The 17,614-nt window shown below is 41.0% G+C and overlaps 1 protein-coding gene and 1 long non-coding RNA gene across 3 annotated transcripts in view; one reads left to right on the top strand and one right to left on the bottom strand.

Moving 5' to 3' along the window:
- LOC125322836 overlaps positions 1–14,556 on the top strand; it is a 75,901-nt gene extending 61,345 nt beyond the window's left edge. The window contains exons 2-3 of the long non-coding RNA XR_007202239.1: positions 5,820–5,966; positions 14,347–14,556. This is a non-coding gene — a long non-coding RNA (uncharacterized LOC125322836). The remainder of the gene's footprint in view (positions 1–5,819; positions 5,967–14,346) is intronic.
- On the bottom strand, positions 1,122–16,110 carry KCNG3 (potassium voltage-gated channel modifier subfamily G member 3). 2 transcript variants are annotated; one of them, XM_048297071.1, is made up of 2 exons: positions 15,330–16,110; positions 1,122–6,638 (listed from the first exon to the last, which is right to left on the bottom strand). In XM_048297071.1, exons 1-2 carry the CDS (start codon positions 15,971–15,973, stop codon positions 5,993–5,995), a joined length of 1,290 nt encoding a protein of 429 aa, XP_048153028.1. In that variant the 5' UTR covers positions 15,974–16,110; the 3' UTR covers positions 1,122–5,992. The 2 variants fall into 2 exon arrangements, with proteins under 2 accessions (XP_048153028.1, XP_048153029.1); XM_048297072.1 differs by having other exon boundaries at positions 15,363–16,110.
- Positions 16,111–17,614: the final 1,504 nt, after the last annotated feature.

Below are 17,614 nucleotides of genomic sequence, written 5' to 3'. Positions count from 1 at the left end.
CATTTTACATTTTGTATCTCAAATTGATGGAAGGTGCAAGTGCTGAGCATATCTGCAAAACAATAACTGTGTTTAAACATTAAAAAAACCCTTCTGCTTCCAAATATTTTAGAAGTCCTTTGAGGAAAAACACTTCTAAAACATACTTCTATGACTATGTGGACATCTGCTTTACTTCTTCTGTTCCTTTGCTGACTGATTTTATGCAAAACTAATAAATAACAGAACTAAAAATGCTCATGGTTTCTAAATGAAAAGTCTGTTCATTCTCATAATAATGCAGAGGCTTGATACCAGAATAGTTTGTAATGCAGTGATCTCTTAAAATATTCAACCTTTTCTTTTTACAAGAACACTAGTTATGAAGTACTTTTTTGTGGAAGTACTTTTGAAATGGCTGCATTTAAAGCATCAAGAGAGTGTCTCATATCCATTCACAGTAATGCAAGGATTGCACTGCTGAAATCTCTGGTTGTGTTGACATTCCAGAATTTACACTGTGTTGATGTTTGGGGGTTTTTTTAATATAAAAAAAATCAGTGGACTTGAAACCAAATTCAGTCAATTTTTCTGGATTTGTTTTTAAAAATAATCCCTGAGGAATAATATATGTGTTACATGGCTGCTTTTCATTTTGTTTTGACAGTTCTACAGTCCATAGTTATGATAGATCTTCATATCTTACTGAAGAATAACCCTGTGGATGTTTAATTTTAATTTTTGCTTCAGACTTCTGGCTCAAATATTCAAATTTTATATTGATGATAACTCCTGGGTTCTAAATGACAGACTTCTCAGTAGCCAAAAATTGTTAAAGGAAGAAGTTTTTGCAGAGGTACAGTACCAATATGAATAGCCATAGAATTTACTTGTTTAAAAGAACACATTTTATAAACATTTGTGTTTTGACCACTAGTCCATGAAATATAGCAACAAGACCAGCAAATTTTATTACATTATTTTATCTATTTAAATATGTATTCACATAAAGCCCCCCCATTTATTACCTTTTCAAATTATAGAGTACATTTTTCTTTACAGATAACCAGACAATATATAAAACGAGGGATCTATGAAATTATAAACCTTTGCATTTGTAAAGAATAAAGGACTCTAAAAACCGTAGTTGCAAACATTCAAATTTTATTGATTTGACCACAGATTCATCTTCTGTGCTCTTAACATTTGTTGTCACGCAGATTGTCTGTCTTGGTTGCTCGTTGTGCAGCTTGTTGATGCTTAACCTGTCTGTCATCTGAAACACACTCCCTAATTTGTGTTGAACGTTTTTACTATGAGACCAGTGTCTTGTTATTTTTCCATGTGGGCTGGGCCAGCTCTTTGGCTACTGGAAGCTGTTACAGCTCTAGCAACGCTGGAAGACTTTTCACACTAAGTCTCTGTATTTTAAACAGGGATTTGTTTTATGTAGCAAGTTTAACTATCATCATGTATCCTGACCTGCATGTTTGCTTTTACAGACAAATAACAGAAAATGAGAGCCAGTTTCCCTTTTTAGAATCAGTGAAAACTTTTTAATAAAGCAGCATCTTTCTTTACTATGCATAGCTTATTTAACTTTCCAGCAAGTGTCTCCTTAGCAGCTCATCTGAAATAATAGTTCTAAAAATTTCAAGTGATCCTGAACCTCTTAGGTGAGATAAAATTCAGAGCACAGCAGACCTTGTTCATTATGCTGGTTCCCAGGAAACTGGCAGGGTTTGGCTGCTGAATTTAGCTGGCTGCTGTGTGCATATGTCCACTTCCTGGAAGGCATTCAGATCTGGTAAGATTTTTGTAGTTGTTACCCAAAAGGGAAGGGGCCATTGTTTTGAACCCACAAGGACTTCAGTTTTACTTTGGAATAGAAATACCAGTTCCTTTAGAGGTATGAATTGCATACATGAAATGAAAAAGCAGTGCCTTTTCTTTTAAATACATGGATATCAAGATAGGAATCTTGCATTAACAGCATTTTAATCTTTCTCAAACTTGCTGCTATGCACACCAGTATAAGCCACTGTACAATAAGGATTAATATCACATTTTTATATGGCTCATCCCTATGCTGATAAGACTGTTTAGTATCATCAGTCAACCAAACTAATTTTCTTTTTGGTGGGTACTCATCAAGACAATAGTGTTTTCAAGCTTTACATCAAGGAAAAGGATAATCTTCCATTCATTGTGATATTTGGGATGATGCTCATGTAGAACTGTAGAAGAAAAATACCCTAGAGAGCTTTCCATTTCAGTGACTTCATTAACAATCAAGTGCTTTTAAGTGACACACAGTACTTTGAAGGATTACAGCCAATATATAGTTCCCAATAAATCAGTCCTAGGGTTTGAACTGAGTATATAATGTATGATTAACCTTTACTGCCAGCAAATAGTGGCAGTTGAATGGCAGTTCAAAACTCATTAACTTTGGTTTCCATTTTAGATGAACCAAAGTGCTGGATCACAATTGTACAGTGTGTCTTCATTTTTCTTCAGTTTTATTTTATTTGTATTTCATCTAATTTGTTCCAGATGTGAATGTTTCCAAGAGAAACTGCCCATGAAGTCTTTTATTGTATAGGGTTCAAACTGGCAATGATTAGAGATGAGCCAGCTTGTCTTCACTTGGCTTTTGGCTTTGAAATGCTGTACTTTGAAATAGAGTGCTGCACACCATGTCTGCATAAAACATGGTCTCCAGAAAATTTTAGTAAAACAGTTTCAACTGTTTAAAAATATGCTTATTTTTGACTACACATGTAATTCATATTTTGTAAAGTTTCACTAAAAAACCCCACTGGTCCATTGAAAATAAGATGATATATATTACTAGAAGTCAGGCACCCTATTTACCCTATAAAATTCTGGCTTAAGGCTACCATGAAGATTACTTTATTTCAGCTTGATTTGTAAGGAAACTAAAGTCTACACACTGATAACCATACAACAATAAAAAGAGAAAGAAAAAAACTACCCCCAAAACCCCCACAAACAAACAAAAAACACAAACAAAAACCCACAACAACCCCACCCCAGGATCTCTCCATAGTGGGTTTATATACAGCAGTTTGAAAATATTTTATTATAACTCAAATTAAAAAATACATCAGGTCATTCTGTTCACATTTTGCCATATAAAAATTGAACACAAACTGTTCAAAAAAACATAATAGGACAATCTCCACAGACTTACTCCTTTACACAGTTATTTTCATTAGATTTATATTTTTACACTGGGAAAGGATTCTTATCTGAAAAACACTTCATAAAGTATGAAACATTTTATTTGTATACCATATATAGCCTGGATCATTGAAAACTTCCTGTCCTTAATTGCTTATGCAAAATGATTCATGGTGCAAATTGGTATTCACAAGTTATTATGTGCATTAATTTATATTTTTCCTTTCTAGAGGCATCTAAAGATTAGATTTCTAGGTAGTGCTGAAACACATTTTATGTTGTCTTGAAATCAAGATTGCAACATACTTTATATTCACATTCTGTACGGATTTTAAGCTATCGTCATCATGATGATGGCTTGGGTGTTTTGTGGAAGAGGGTTGTATCTCAGAGTATTGGTTTGGTAAATACAATACATGGACAAAAGACTAAGTACGATTTAAGGAGTTTTATGACAAACAGTATTTTTCCCACACATTAGAAACAGCACATGAAAATCTGTAGGGCTAAGTTCTTATGTGGTATTTTTAACCTAGAGAAAAAAAAAAAAAAAGCAAAATAGAAAAAAACCTGCAATTTTCTCCTTAGAAATGGTTTTGATACCGTCAAAATAACTTTTCATTAGAAGATGAAAATGTCATTTTCTTCAACATCTGTGTTTGGACTAAAGTCTGAAATTTTAATTTTGTCAAGGAGGAAATTTTTTATGAGGAATAAAAAAAACCCCAAACATTTCAACTGACTATAATATATAATATATGCAGGATATATATATAGGTACACATGCAGGAATACAGAGCCAGCATCTCCACTGGTGTAAAACATCTAAGTGTCTCTGGAGTCACTACTTGCCTAACTAACATCAGCTGTGAATCTCACCTAAGAAAGAAATTTTTGCTGATCTCATATTCACCTCTCTGTGGAATCCTGGAGCAGGTTTCTGAGCAACATGATTTTGATAGAAAAGGCATAAATATAGCAGTGTAGGGAACTACAGAGCTAACCTTCTGAACACACCAGTGGCAAGAAACAGAGGTATGGCTGTAACAGTACTTAACAATGGATTCTTGAAGGGAAAGTCAAGCTTGTCTGTAGGAAGGCTACTAAAGTTCTTTCCAGGTCTTCAGAAAAATTGTGTTTGCAATGTGATTCTTTAAGACTACTTAAGACTAAGACCACTTAAAATGATAATGATTCTTTCAGGTCTCAGGGTAGAACCTTCAATGTATCGTTACTGATCAATGTAGCAGGTTTATTTGAGTGAGCAATTCCAGAGAAGTGTTTCTAGGTGGTACTCATTTCACAATTACGTGTATAAAAGATGCCTCTACAGCACAGTAAGAGTAAATGCAGTATTTTCAGGCAAGCACACAAACTTCAGCTGTGCTGATGACTCTGAACTTTCATGTTAGCATGAAAGCTCCCTGTTGATGTTTATTGGTACCCAAATTTGTAAAGCTGTACCTTAATGTGTTTTAGTATCTAACTGCACATTTCTACATAGCAGCCTTTCAGAATTATACTGAACAACGCTATTAAGCAGAACTACACAAGAAATGTAGTGAGCAATATTTCAGAACCTAACTCGATTCATTTTCATTTTCTAGTAACGTTGAAGAATACACCATTTTGCCAAGTGCAACTCACACTTCTATATTTTACTTTCTTTGGTATGCTCTGGGCTTTTTACAGTTGTTTTTAAGACTTCCATTGAGGTGGATCCTTCAGTAAGGATTACAGAATTTAAGATGATGAAGAGTCTTACCTGACAGGGAGCAGGTACTCTTGTTTTCCAGTGCTTGCTCCAGGCCGCTTCAAATGATGGAATGTTGCAATTTGTCTTAAGAGAACTTTCACTATGGTATCTATGTTTAAGATATGTTGGGGCACAGAGGAGGTCAGGGAGGGAAAATCTGTGCTTGAGTATGTAACTTCAGGTGGATGGAGTTGAACTGAAAGCATGTAAAATTTGGAGAGCTCCCCCACTAACCTACCAGGAAATATATATATCAATCCCTGATTTCTTCTGCTGACCTTTATAGAATACAATACTTGCTTCTACTTACAATTGGGTTCTAGAGAAGAAATTAATTGTGACCTAAAGAAGTCCTTGCTTAAAACATTTAGAGGTTCACTTCTTGCACTTCTTTGTGAACTCTCAAATTCAGAGAAATGCCACTGAATTTACTGGTTTACAGAAGATTTGTGTGCTTCCTCAAAGATCAGAATCAGGCCTCAAGGGTTTTTTGTCCTACAGACCCATATCCTTCATCTTTCCTGAGTCACAGAACCAGCTCTACTTTGTTGCAAAGCATAAAAGTAGCAGTGATTCTCCTTCAATATATAATTTGGTTATCTGAGTTAAAAGTGGAGATACTTCAGGCAAAAAGCTATCAATGCCTCTGTGAAGCATTTAATATTGAAATCTTTGAAAAACTTCTGCTACACGTTGCTTAGAATGGTTTAGGATATAATTACAGGAATGACAGATCTCAGTGTTAAGCCCATTTTTTGTTCTGTTTTTTTGTGGGAAGGCAAACTGAACACCAAACTGGTCTGGTTGAGGACTTCTGAATCCTCTTTTGTTAATTTTGTTCTCTCAAATTTGAAACATCACTCCCTCTCCTTGCAAGGTGCTCAAGGCAGATGGACATCCTTCCTGTCTGAATGGTGACGGGCTTTCTCCAGGCTGGTGAGAATGTTGTTCCACAGGACCATCCAGTCAAGGAGGACACACGAAGGGACCTTCCGCCATTCTCTTCTAAGACAAAGCTTAGCAAGTAAGTACAACAGAATGCAAGTTGGGTCAATTTAGGAATTCAGCAGAGAGGCTTCTACTGTACCTAGCAGATCGGAACTTGAGCTCATGGTAGCATTGCACAAAGCTGTGATAAATGAAAGTGATCGGCAGGGCTAATAAAACGATGCCACTAACCACACAAATTCCTCCAAGAATCCTTCCTGGTACAGTGATGGGACACATGTCACCGTAACCAACTGTGGTCATCGAGATGATCACCCACCAACAAGCAGCAGGAATGCTGGCATAATCCTTATTCTTTGTTCCCAAGTCCAGCCCATTTTCAAGAAGCTGTGAAAGTGCACTGAAAATTGCCATAGCAACACAGATAAAGACAAGTAGCATCACCATCTCTCTGTAACAACGCTTCAGAGTCAGACCAAGTGTTTGAAGGCCAATGAAATGACGGGCCAGTTTAATCACCCAAAAAATTCTCATCATTCTTAAGACCCTCAAGGTGACTCCAGCCCTCTGAAGCTGTGAATTTTCCCCTGTGAAAACGGTCATTAGAACAGAGATGTAGTAAGGAGTAATTGCCAGCAAATCAATGATGTTGAGAGGTCTTCTGACAAACTCACACTTGTTTTTGGAGACGATGAACCTCACAATGCATTCTGCAGTGAACCAGCCTATGCAGATAGCTTCAATTATCCTGCCAAAAGAAACAAAGACAGTATTTATGCTCTGTGCAAAGGCTTCAGGGGATGTTTGGTTTGTTCACAGATATTACCAAAGTGACACCTGGACTTTCACAGACAACAAACAGAAAGCCATGCCATCCTTATCCTGCAGCTGGCACTGGATTTCAGCAATTAACCTGAGAGTCTAGTGAATGTTTAAACTGATAATTGCTGAAAAACTCACTCACTGATCATTTTCTTTGAATTATGGATTGCTACTAATCACAGTACTAGGCAAATATGCCTGCAAAAACTGGAGCCCTACAGGAGACGCTAGGACACCAATGCCAATATGTAACCTTATCTAGAAGAGCTGGGTTTGGGGTTTTGGTGGGTTTTTTTGCTCATTGAGTTTTGGGGGATTTTTAAAATTTTTGTTTATTTTTTTAAGTTTGTGAGGCCTGATCCACTTGGGAATGCCAAGGGTTGTAGATTAGTGAACTGTCTGGTTATGAACAGCAATGTATAGAACCAGACTGCTAAACTAAAATGGAAGCGCAGATGGAGTAAGCAGGAATAAGTATTTGCATTGGGTAATTAATGCAAATTTGTTCTTTAGGAACACACCTAAACCAGTCTACCTGATCTGCATCCCAAACAGGGTCTAACCTAGAACCATATCACAACTATATAGATATTACCACTAAATACAGATGTATTTTATTTTTCATTAGTGCATACATAAAGTGCTAAGCTTGTGGCCTCCCATTTACCACTATGCTCTGCATTACTGAATTTTCTCTTTTGCTTTAAATGTAACTCCACCTAAACTACATTGCAGCAATAATGTCAAGGTAACCAAGTGTTAAGGTAATAGGCAAGATCATCTTCTTGCCCAATGCAGAAGAAATCCTGGAAGGGGATTTCAGTATGCTCTTAAATATTTTCAAGTCCCAGTGCATTGAATGAGACTTGAGAATATCTCAACTTTAAACTGGTGGAAGGTAGAAACAGAAGATAAAAATGTCACTCAGAGATTATTTAGTAACTGTTGTGCATGTGGTCACAAATCTCCCTAAGATTTCAGACTGTGCTCACTTTTTGTAATACCTGAGGGCATGGAAGCTAATCTTTACCTCCATTTATCTTTTTCACCAACAGTCTGAGCAAAGAAAAAGACCATCACTGATACCTTCTCATACCAACAGCTCTGAAACCAAAGTGGTGTGAGATCAGAGATTCAAAAATACTGCCAGAAAATAATACAACCAGAGCTTTTTCAGTACTGCAAGGACTCTTAACAAGGTAGTGTCTGTTGAAACATACTGATTTGCAAGTGATAATCCAACTGTCATTTCAAAATTAAAATTTTTCTTCCCTAACACATCTGCATAATTTTTTACCAGTTCTGAAATCTATTGTTATTATTAAGATAGTGGCCTGTTAGAAAGACCGTATTCTTCTCTAACTGATGTAATTATAGACTCTACAAACTAACTTTTTCATAGAAATTTTACACATTAAAATTTTATTTATTTTTTATTAATTTAATTTTTTGTTTATTCTTTTTAGTTTTAAGCTAAAATTAGAAGAAACAGTAACAATGACTTGATGTAAAGTCATAAGGTGCATTGTAATTTTAGCCAAGTAAATTTAAATGAACATAAATTGATTACTTATTTCTTCACATAAAATTGGACCGTGTTTTTCTTTTTTCATGAATAACAATGAAAGTTCTGTAAGCAAGTGGTCTTTTTTCACAAAGGGCTTGTAGAACACTAGTTCATGTTAGTACCTTTTGATGGAAAGACCTTTGAAATTCAGTTTGCTCTTAAGAATCAGGTGTTCGCTTAGAAATTAAGCTTTTGAAAACTTCCTTTATGTTTGAAAAAAAATCAAGAAAAAAAGCTTAATGGGTAAGTTTACTTAAACCCTTTTTACATATGATGAGGAAATACCTAAGACTTTCCCAATAAAATCAAACAGCAATATCATGGTAATGGACAAACCAATGACATCTAAATGTACTTAGATGTTGGCTAGTTGAGATCTCATGTAATGATTAAAAGAAAAATTGTATATGGATAGGAAGTTGCAGCCAGGAATGTTCAACAATTCCAACAGGCTATTTCTTTACATTTTATGATATTTCTCTGGCAGTGTTGTCTGTATTCTATGATATGAAGGATTTAAATGAAAAAGAAATTTTTAATTATACAATTTAAAGCTTTTTCACTTGGTATTTCCTCCTGATGCCCTGATAATGTCAGAAACATGACTCCTCCATTTTGTCACCCCTTAGACAGGTTATCTCTGAGTTGAGCTGAAAGGAAGTTAAGTCCTGATCGTTGTGATACAGTAGAAATTTTCTTTATGGATCAACATTGATTCAGTAGTCATATAACTTTGGGGAATAGTTGTACAAGTAAAAGTCCATGAAATATGATCAATCCATAGTTTTACTCTGGCAGTTCCTGGGACAAGAAATACTGTAAATCAGTTATACTTCAGTAGGAAGGACTGAAGAAGTATTTTATTGTAGAATGGATTTGAAGTGAGCTAAGGAACGTCACTGATGCAAAAATGACAAAGCAAGATCAAGGCAGTGGGGGATACGTTAATGCCACTCCGTCATAACTTGCACTTCCATTTCCCCATTTTGCATCCATCTTTTTTTCTCCTGGCTGGGAAGAAGATAATGAAGAAGGGTGTCCCTTATTTTTTTCCTTCCTCTACTTACTTTTCAGCCATCAGTGAAACATTTTTCATTTTTCTTCTCTCGTCACTCCTTTTTTGCCTGTGTAGATGGATTTTGGCAGTACTGGTGAATCACACAAAAGAGTGCTTTGGTGAGAAAAACTAGAAACCTCTGGCATGTTGGGAAATCTGGAGTGCTACATTCTACATTTCCACTTTCAGATCAAGTCTCCTCTTCTTGCAGTGACTTATCCTTATAGTTAACCTTATTAGTGGATAAAAACATCTAATAAGGAAAGCAATTTTAACAGTTAATCCTTAAGAGAACTTAACAGAGTATGAAGTTAAATAAAAGGCATGTACTCAGAAGACTAAAGTATATGTGTTTTCCATAATCAATTCTTAAAATATTTTCTGGATATTCACAGGACAGATTGCTTTTATTGCCTATGTTTAGAATAATGCTGTATTAAAATCTATAATGATATAATTAAATACTGACTTTTTTTGGTAAAAATACAGTACCTATTTTATAATCTTTCATCACAGTTTTCGGTTAGTTGCGTTTTTTCAGTTTTAAAATAGCTGGTATCCAAAAAGGAGAGGGGTAGTTAAAAAGAAAGTTATAAAATGTTTCCTTGAAGATTCCCCACAAATTTTATAAATAATCAGAGAAAATACTAAGTCCTAATTTTTATTCAGTTACAGGCTATTTCTGCTCCAACTTACTGTTCATTGTCCCAGACCTAAGCACATGAAAGAGGGTTTTCATCCTAAAATTTTAAGCTGCTTGACACTTAACAGACTTTCAAGATTGCCCTAATGAGTCTTTTGTCCATAAATGGAAAATCAAGCCTTTGCAAGCCTTGTTCCTCCTGTAATCCCATCACTGTTCGCTTTTCTGTTCCATATGATAACTTTCTCTCAGAATAAGCTACTTTATGTACAATGAGTTAAACCACTTCAGAAATAATTTTTTTCAAACACTAACAAGATTAGTTTGTTATTACTAAAAAAACCCCCCATGTTGTAACTATCTTAGAATTGTTTCAACTTAGCAATATTCTTTGCCTCTTGCAATATTCTTGCCATCTTGCAAATTTGTATACTTTCAATAACCCCAGTGAGCTGGTTGAAATCGAGCCAAAATATTCCTTAGTGGCACTATTATCTATTAAGCTTGTAAATAAAACATACACAGCAACAGGATACATGAGGAAAACAGATGATATGATTAAAGACAGTATATGACAGGATTAAAGATTAAAGTCTGTCAGCACTGATTTGTTAAATTGTCGCTAAAGCCTATTTCCATGTAAAGCACATTAAACCTGAAAAATGTCCAAGCAGTAGCCAGAATGAGAAAATTCCTGCTCAGGAAGACTCCTAAGTGATTTCAGCAAATGTTCGGGGTTTTTCAATCCTTTAGAAATCAAGGGCTTCCTTCCCACTACAAACTGTGGAGTAAATGCCACAGAACAGCTAGTTTCCCTGAAGTAAAAACCCTGCTGGCTTTTTTTCCATTCTGTCCCTGCTTTGGTAGGAATCATATGTTGTCATGCATTAAACTCTGGTGCTTTGTGTGGGAGGCTGTAATGACCCAGCAGTCCTCAGCGAAGGGGCAAATCCCTTTCATAGCTGAAGGGGAAACCTGAGTACGAACATCTTGAGCCCTGAGATCCTCAGCATCTTTTCCATATATGTTGAACACGACTGGCACCTAATCCTGGTGAGTCTAAGGCTCTGCTGTGCTCAGGCAGTGATATATAGCTGTTCATTATTTCACCTCTATTTTTCAAAGAGCTGGTAAATTCAATAGAATCCATGTCTGTGTTTTTAACCTAGGTCCGTAGTTCCATTCTTTACCTTCAGCCCACTGTTTTAGCCTAGCAAAAATGTGGTATTCAAGTTAGATCTTGTCCAGAAAAGGAGTTCCTACTGTTTTTTGAAGAGATGTTGAACATGAACATTCAGGTGTTCTGAAATTCCACCACTATGAAGGAATAATAATTTTTGTATGTCTAAAATTCAAATGCAATTTTTTAGGCTGATATTTTGCAGAGATTAAAAAAAGCTCACTGGCACTTGATGAGAGATGCTGTTTGGAGAAACTATGGTGTTTATTTGCTTTTGCTTAAGAACACAGCAATCATGTAGGCTTGATAAGTCAGTGATTACTTCAGTACAAACTTAATCACAATTATTAAGTGGAAAGGGGACAACCATCTCTTCTTACTGCTAACAAGCTACTCGTATTTAGCATTAGAAAAATAGTTTTAAGGCAGGTAGATAGAACTATGCTGTCAGTAAGTCAAGCAGCTTCAAGTGATTTCCTATTACAGGCTCAAGAAGCTCTCCCTAGAAGATTGCGCTCCCAATCAGTGCATGGACAGGTCCCTGAGCAGAGACTCACAGTATGCATCTGTTGGCACAGTTCAGAGGACAGCAAAGATGACTTGAAATTGCCAGAAGCAACAGAAGGCATTCCTGCTGTCTGCTCCTAAACTCTGCAAATCTAATGCAAATCTTTAGCTCTCATAAGTGGAACTTGCCAAGGCAGGGAAAGGAGCAAAAATCTTAGAATGAAATAAATTTAATAACTCATCCCTTATCCTGAGAACAGGCCTAGGAAAGGCAACCCCTCTGCAATCAGGGAATTATATTTCAGTGTCTGTAATATCTGTGAAATTCTGAGGTCAGATTCCTCATCCATCTCTCCTTGAAAAAAGCTTACTCGTGGAGTTCTCTGTTGCCCTCTAAAGGGTGTTATCACAAGGGATCAGAAATAGCCATAGCTGTTCATCCTTTGAGAGTGTGGTCACCCTGAAAAGGCATAACAACGCACTGGTTTCTGAGAAAAGTTTGGTGGACTCGATTCCTCTTCTGCTGAAGAGGTGTTCATACAAGGAAAACAAACACAGCTGGTGTTAGCTGGCAGCACCAGTAACCCTCACTGCAAACCTCATTAAAGAGGCTGATTTTGTAAATGCCAGAGTTAGTGACCCCCTCACTTGCTGAGATGATGTCCAGGTAAACTGGAGACACGCTGCTGGTCAGCTGCTTTCACTACGGCTGTCCAAAGCAGTCTTGGGAATGGTTACCATGGGAGTCAGCCACAGAAATTATCCATGTGCCACCTTTCTGACATAGCACACTGAGGCAAGGGCAGGGAGGCTTACTGTGAGAGACTGAAAATATCAGAGTTGCTGGGTTTTGTGAGGTGGTTCTCACCTCACCTCCGTGGCTTATGCTGAGCTGAATAACTGATTACATCCAAATCTACAGCCTAAGGATTTCTAGATTAGCCCATTCAATTTTCACTCCTAAAACTTTTCAAAATACATTTTTGGAATAGTGTACAATCTTCATACTAGTATTACAGTGCCATGCAAGTCAAAACTCACTTGTGTACAGCATTAATGTAACAATTTCTCTTGGGAAAAAAAATTCAAATTTTTGTATTACTATGTTAGATAGAATCTCTTTATTTTGATGAGGAACATTGTTTGATAAACAAAAGACAGAATTTGGTTTCAAACTTTTAAATGTGTCAGAAACAAGTGGACAGACTTTTAAAAGCCTTCTCAGCTAAGAGGGACTGTATTGCCAGAGTATGCAATCCCAGAAACTTCCATGGGATTTCTGTGGTCAGGCTTTCAAAGAAGCCACTTAGCTACTTAGGTTTTGCAAACCCAATTAATTTTAAATGAAATAACTACAAGCAAAAGAAATCATAAGCACATAAAGGAAAATAAATTCAGATGACAACTGGACATGTTAGATACAATCCTGTGGTATGCGTAAGTAGTGATAACTAAACTGGACCACTCACTTAAAAGCAACTGTAGCTAACACACTGTTTCTTCTAGCTATAACAGGCTTTTTAGCAATGATGCAGCATGTGCAAAAAAGAGAGGAGTGGCTCCACCTTGGTGGTCACCTGTGGACAGAGAGGTGCACATTTTGTCTGTTTTCTGTGTGTTTGCCATCAGATTGGGATCAGTTCCTGTGCAGTCAGGGTGCATGGGTTAAATGACCCAGTCTGTACTGGTGCTTATATGTGACAGACTTCTGTGACACGGGTAGAAACTTTCCAGCTGCTACTTTTAGTTATCTCTATTTTTTGTTGCAATAACATGGACTACTATAGCTGGTACAGAAGAAACTCACCCCATTATTGGTAGTCGTCCTTTTGGTTCTAAAAGCAGCCCTCACTGCCCTGGGAACTGTTTGGCTATAGTGCATCTTACAAGTACTTAGGACCTAATCCTTCTAACACTTGTTACACAACCTGCAATTGTTCAGAAGAGTGATATTATGATCTTGAAGACAAAGGCACTATAAAATAAAAATTACACATCCTATGCCATGGCTGAATGCAAGCTGAATGCAAGCTGAACTCTTTCAGTATGAGAAAACTTGTTGTTGATTCCCCCACCATGAAGATGTGAACAAAGACATGACTGATGTGGTTAATGCTATGTAGTTGCATCTATTTTCCCGTGCCTCTTGGGAGTATCTCAGCTCTTTGCTGCTGTACAGAGAGGTCAGCCGCAGAATCTACTCTTTGAAATAACCTTGCAAAGCTAAAGTAAGGTGTTTTAACTGGAGGAACCTCTAGGACCTTCTTTTGACATATCTGAATCAGGAATCAACAGCTTCTCAAACTGCATCTGCCTTCTTTTTGTTCATAGAATTAATTCTTTGGCTCAACTACAATGAGAAATACAGGTACAGTTTTCCATTAAGCTAATGGAAACTATGAAAATACTTTCCAAGGTATTAATCTGGCTACTAAGATATAATATATCACATTCCAATTAACTCTATGGTAAAAGATGATGATTTCATAATGACAAGGCTGCAATTTCACTGTAGTGCCCTTTTAGCAGAGCAGAAGCTAAAAACTTTTTGTTGAATATCTTGTCTGTTTTAAAAGAAGGGAGAAGCTAGCAAATACCAGAAATGTTTACTTCTTTCTTTATATGTCAGTCTTATTTATGGGAGAAATTCTACAAGACTGGTCTCACTTTTGTTCTCCAGGAAACAGGGAAGAGGAAGGAGAGAGAGAGGGAACAGAAGAGTGAGTGCAAGAGTTGCATCAATATAACCCTAATCTGAGGTCACAAGCAGATGGAAAAAGGTTTGTTCCTACTAGTAAGGCTCAGGAATGAGTCTTATACCCCATGCCCTGTTTTCTGCAACTGTTTTGCAATGTTTATTATGCTTAAAGGATATTAAAGGAAATGTAAACATCTGTTACATTCATACACTGGGGCGCTTGAATGATGCATTTGCAAGAGCTCAATGTGCAGTTTGATCATCTCCTATGTTCCCCACATAGAGAATCTGAGATAGAAAGGGAGGAGGGGGGGTAAGGCTGTTCCCACATACAAGATTTTACCAGAGCAGAATCGTAACAGGCACTGGATCTGCTCCAGCAGAAGGACCTGAACGAATACATGCAGAGTACTTACAGGATTGGTCTTTTCCCAAAGGAAAGGACAACGGAATTGCATTCTTTTGGGGGGTTATTTTCTTTTTTTTTCCACAATCGTAAGGCCTAAATTGATTTTCCGAGTGTCTGAAGTTCTCTATGTGGTCCCGTGTCTCCTTAAAGGGGGCAATAAGAGCTCCAAGATCCTGCACGGAGGGGCACCCTCACTGCGAATAGGAGCCGTATCCCGATGGCCCCGTTCCGTGCCAGCCTGCCCAGACCCGAGCCTGCCGCCGGCCCCGGCCCCCCTGCAGCGCGGCCGCTCCGGGCGTCCCCCGCCCGTCCCCTGCGCTCGGGGCCACGGGCGCCCGGCAGAGCCCGGTGGGAGCCGGAGATGCGGAGCAGCGCCACTCCCCCGACACTCCGACATCCCTCCCCGGCCCCCAGCTCAGGGCCGGAGTTTCAAGGCGCGCAGACGATCTCCGCCGGCGGCGGCTACTGCCACGGACCGTCAAGACAAGGAGCAGGAAGGACACACTGGACGGGACACACGGGGACCGGATAGCGGGAAAATAAAGGATCCTCCTACCCTGAGGGCTCCCTCACTGACTCTGCTGTGTACCTGCTCTGCTCCTCCACGCTGCGATTCTCCGCCGCCCGCCACTCGGGCAGGGTGCTGGCGCACAGCACCACCATGGACACAATGACGAAGAGGATGGAGACGGTGGCCAGGACCTGGGCGGCCACGGAAGACGTGGGCTCCTCAAAAGTCCTCCTCATCCTCTCGAGCCACTTCCCGCCCTCGGCTCCCGGTGGCCGCCGGCCCTTGCCCTCGAGGCCGCCATTCGGCTCCTCCGCCGCGTAGTAGGTGCACGTCTCGGACATGCGGTCGTCGAGGCGGCGCTGGCAGCAGTAGTCGAGGTGGGAGCCCTCCAGCCCCCAGTAGATCATCTCGTTGTAGAAGGAGAGCTCGCACATGTGCGGCACGAAGCGCAGGTGGCCGTGCCGGACGTACAGCATGATGAAGCCGAAGGCCTCTGAGTGCCGGTCGAAGAAGTATTCGTTCCGCTCCCGGTCGTAGTCGTCGCACACCTCCAGAACGTCCTGCTCCGAGAGGCAGCCGTGCAGGCGGCTCACCCGGCGCAGCGGGAAATCCTTCAGCACCTCCCGGGAGAAGGAGTACCGGGTGCCCCCGACGTTCAACACCACCGAGGGACCGCGGCCAAAGTTCATGGCTTGGGCGGGACGGAGGAGGGGAACGGCGGGCAGGGCAGAGCGGCGAGGCGGGGGGCAGCGCGGGCGGCAGCGGCTGCCCCGGCTCCGGCTCTGCGCGCACCGCTGGCGGCTCCCGCTCGGCGACGGGGCGGGCAGCGGGCGGGGAGGGAGGCAGGGAGGGAGGGACAGCGGGAGAGACGCCGCCGCGGGCGCCCCAGCGGCCGCGCAGGAGCGGAGCGGAGCGCGGCGGAACGCGCGTCCCCCCGGCGATGCCGCTCGCAGGTGCGGGCGCGGCTCAGCGCCGGCGGGCAGACGCCTCCGCGGGGCCCCGCCGGGGCGGGGGCGGGGGCGCGGCCGTGGGCATGGCGGGGCCGGGGAGCTCCGCGCCCGGCGCCGCTCCGCTGCGCTCCGCCGCGCTCCGCCGGTGCCGGCTGGCAGGCGAGCGAGGGGCGGTGCGGCGACGGCGGGGTGGGGACACGCCTCCTCCCCCGCCCGCGCACATGGAGCGGAGCGGAGCGGAGCGGGGCTGCCGCGGGGCTCCCGCTGCTCCCCGCCGCCCCCCGCCCTCCGGGCACCCCTCCGTGCAGAGGGTTTCGGCGCGGAGCGGGGCCCGTCCCCGCCAGCCCCGCTGTCCGCCCCGCGAAACGGCACTTGCTCGAAGTTGTCCGCTAAACGCAAGTAACACTTTGTGGGCGTTCTTCCCCCCCCTCAAAAAAAGCTCGAAGTGAAGTGTTTGAGCACGATGCAGCTCTCTCCTTGTTCGCCGCAGCCGACGGCCAGCGCCCGTCACTCGCAGCTCGTTGGTTCGCCTGCCGGGGCGGCGGGCGGTCCCGGCTCCCTGTGCCCGGCAGGGCTGAGCAGCGGCGGACAGCGGTGGCCGCAGCGCCGGGCTTCCCTGCAACACGCAGGGTTCTTGTCACAGCCCGTCCGCCCCGGCCCTCCACCGTGCACATCTGGGTAGGGAGACTCTTCTCTTCTTCCTCCTCAGATAGTGTATGGACACCAGGAAGAGCCAGGTGCATTGGGCAGTCTTCTTCCCTGGTTCTGCCCGTCCTGGTCTCAGGTCTCTGCTCCTGCAGCTTCCTGTGTTCCGGTGTCCTGCACCTGTTCACAAGATTAAAGCAATTATTAGCTGCTACGACCCTGTCTGCACTCTAAAGCTTTGATTTTATTTGACTGCATTAAGGAGAGGGAGTTAATTTCTGCTACTGATTTTTTTTTTTTAATTGCTTTTTTACCTGAATATGACAGTTCTTCAAGCTGAAGTATTTCCTAGGCTCATTAACATCTGGAGTATCTTGGGCTAAAAGCAGGCAAGATGCAGCTCTCCCTTTCTATGAGATGCTTCCAAGTTGTCAGGAGAAAGGGCAGGTGAGTATGTCTTTTCCAAACCAGTGCCAAAGATTTGCCACTCAAGTGTTGTGTCTTTAAAAGGGCATCCAGGTTAAACAGTGCTTTACCATCCCCATTCTTTGTCGCTCTAGATACATGCACTTTATGAGTTGTTCTTGCTGCCATGTTACTTTATCAGCTGAAATTTCTAAGGCATATTTGGGTGTATCAAAATAAAGGAATCGTCGTCTAATTGTGTAGTAAAAATTGGGGTTTTTTTAAAAAAATGAGAAGGATATTAAGCGCTACTATTTTTAAGCCAATTTT

Source organism: Corvus hawaiiensis, chromosome 3, assembly GCF_020740725.1.
Source record: "Corvus hawaiiensis isolate bCorHaw1 chromosome 3, bCorHaw1.pri.cur, whole genome shotgun sequence".
NCBI lineage: Eukaryota > Metazoa > Chordata > Aves > Passeriformes > Corvidae > Corvus > Corvus hawaiiensis.
The sequence above is the reverse complement of the archived record's forward strand: the minus strand, read 5'-3'. Positions and strand labels throughout refer to the sequence as shown.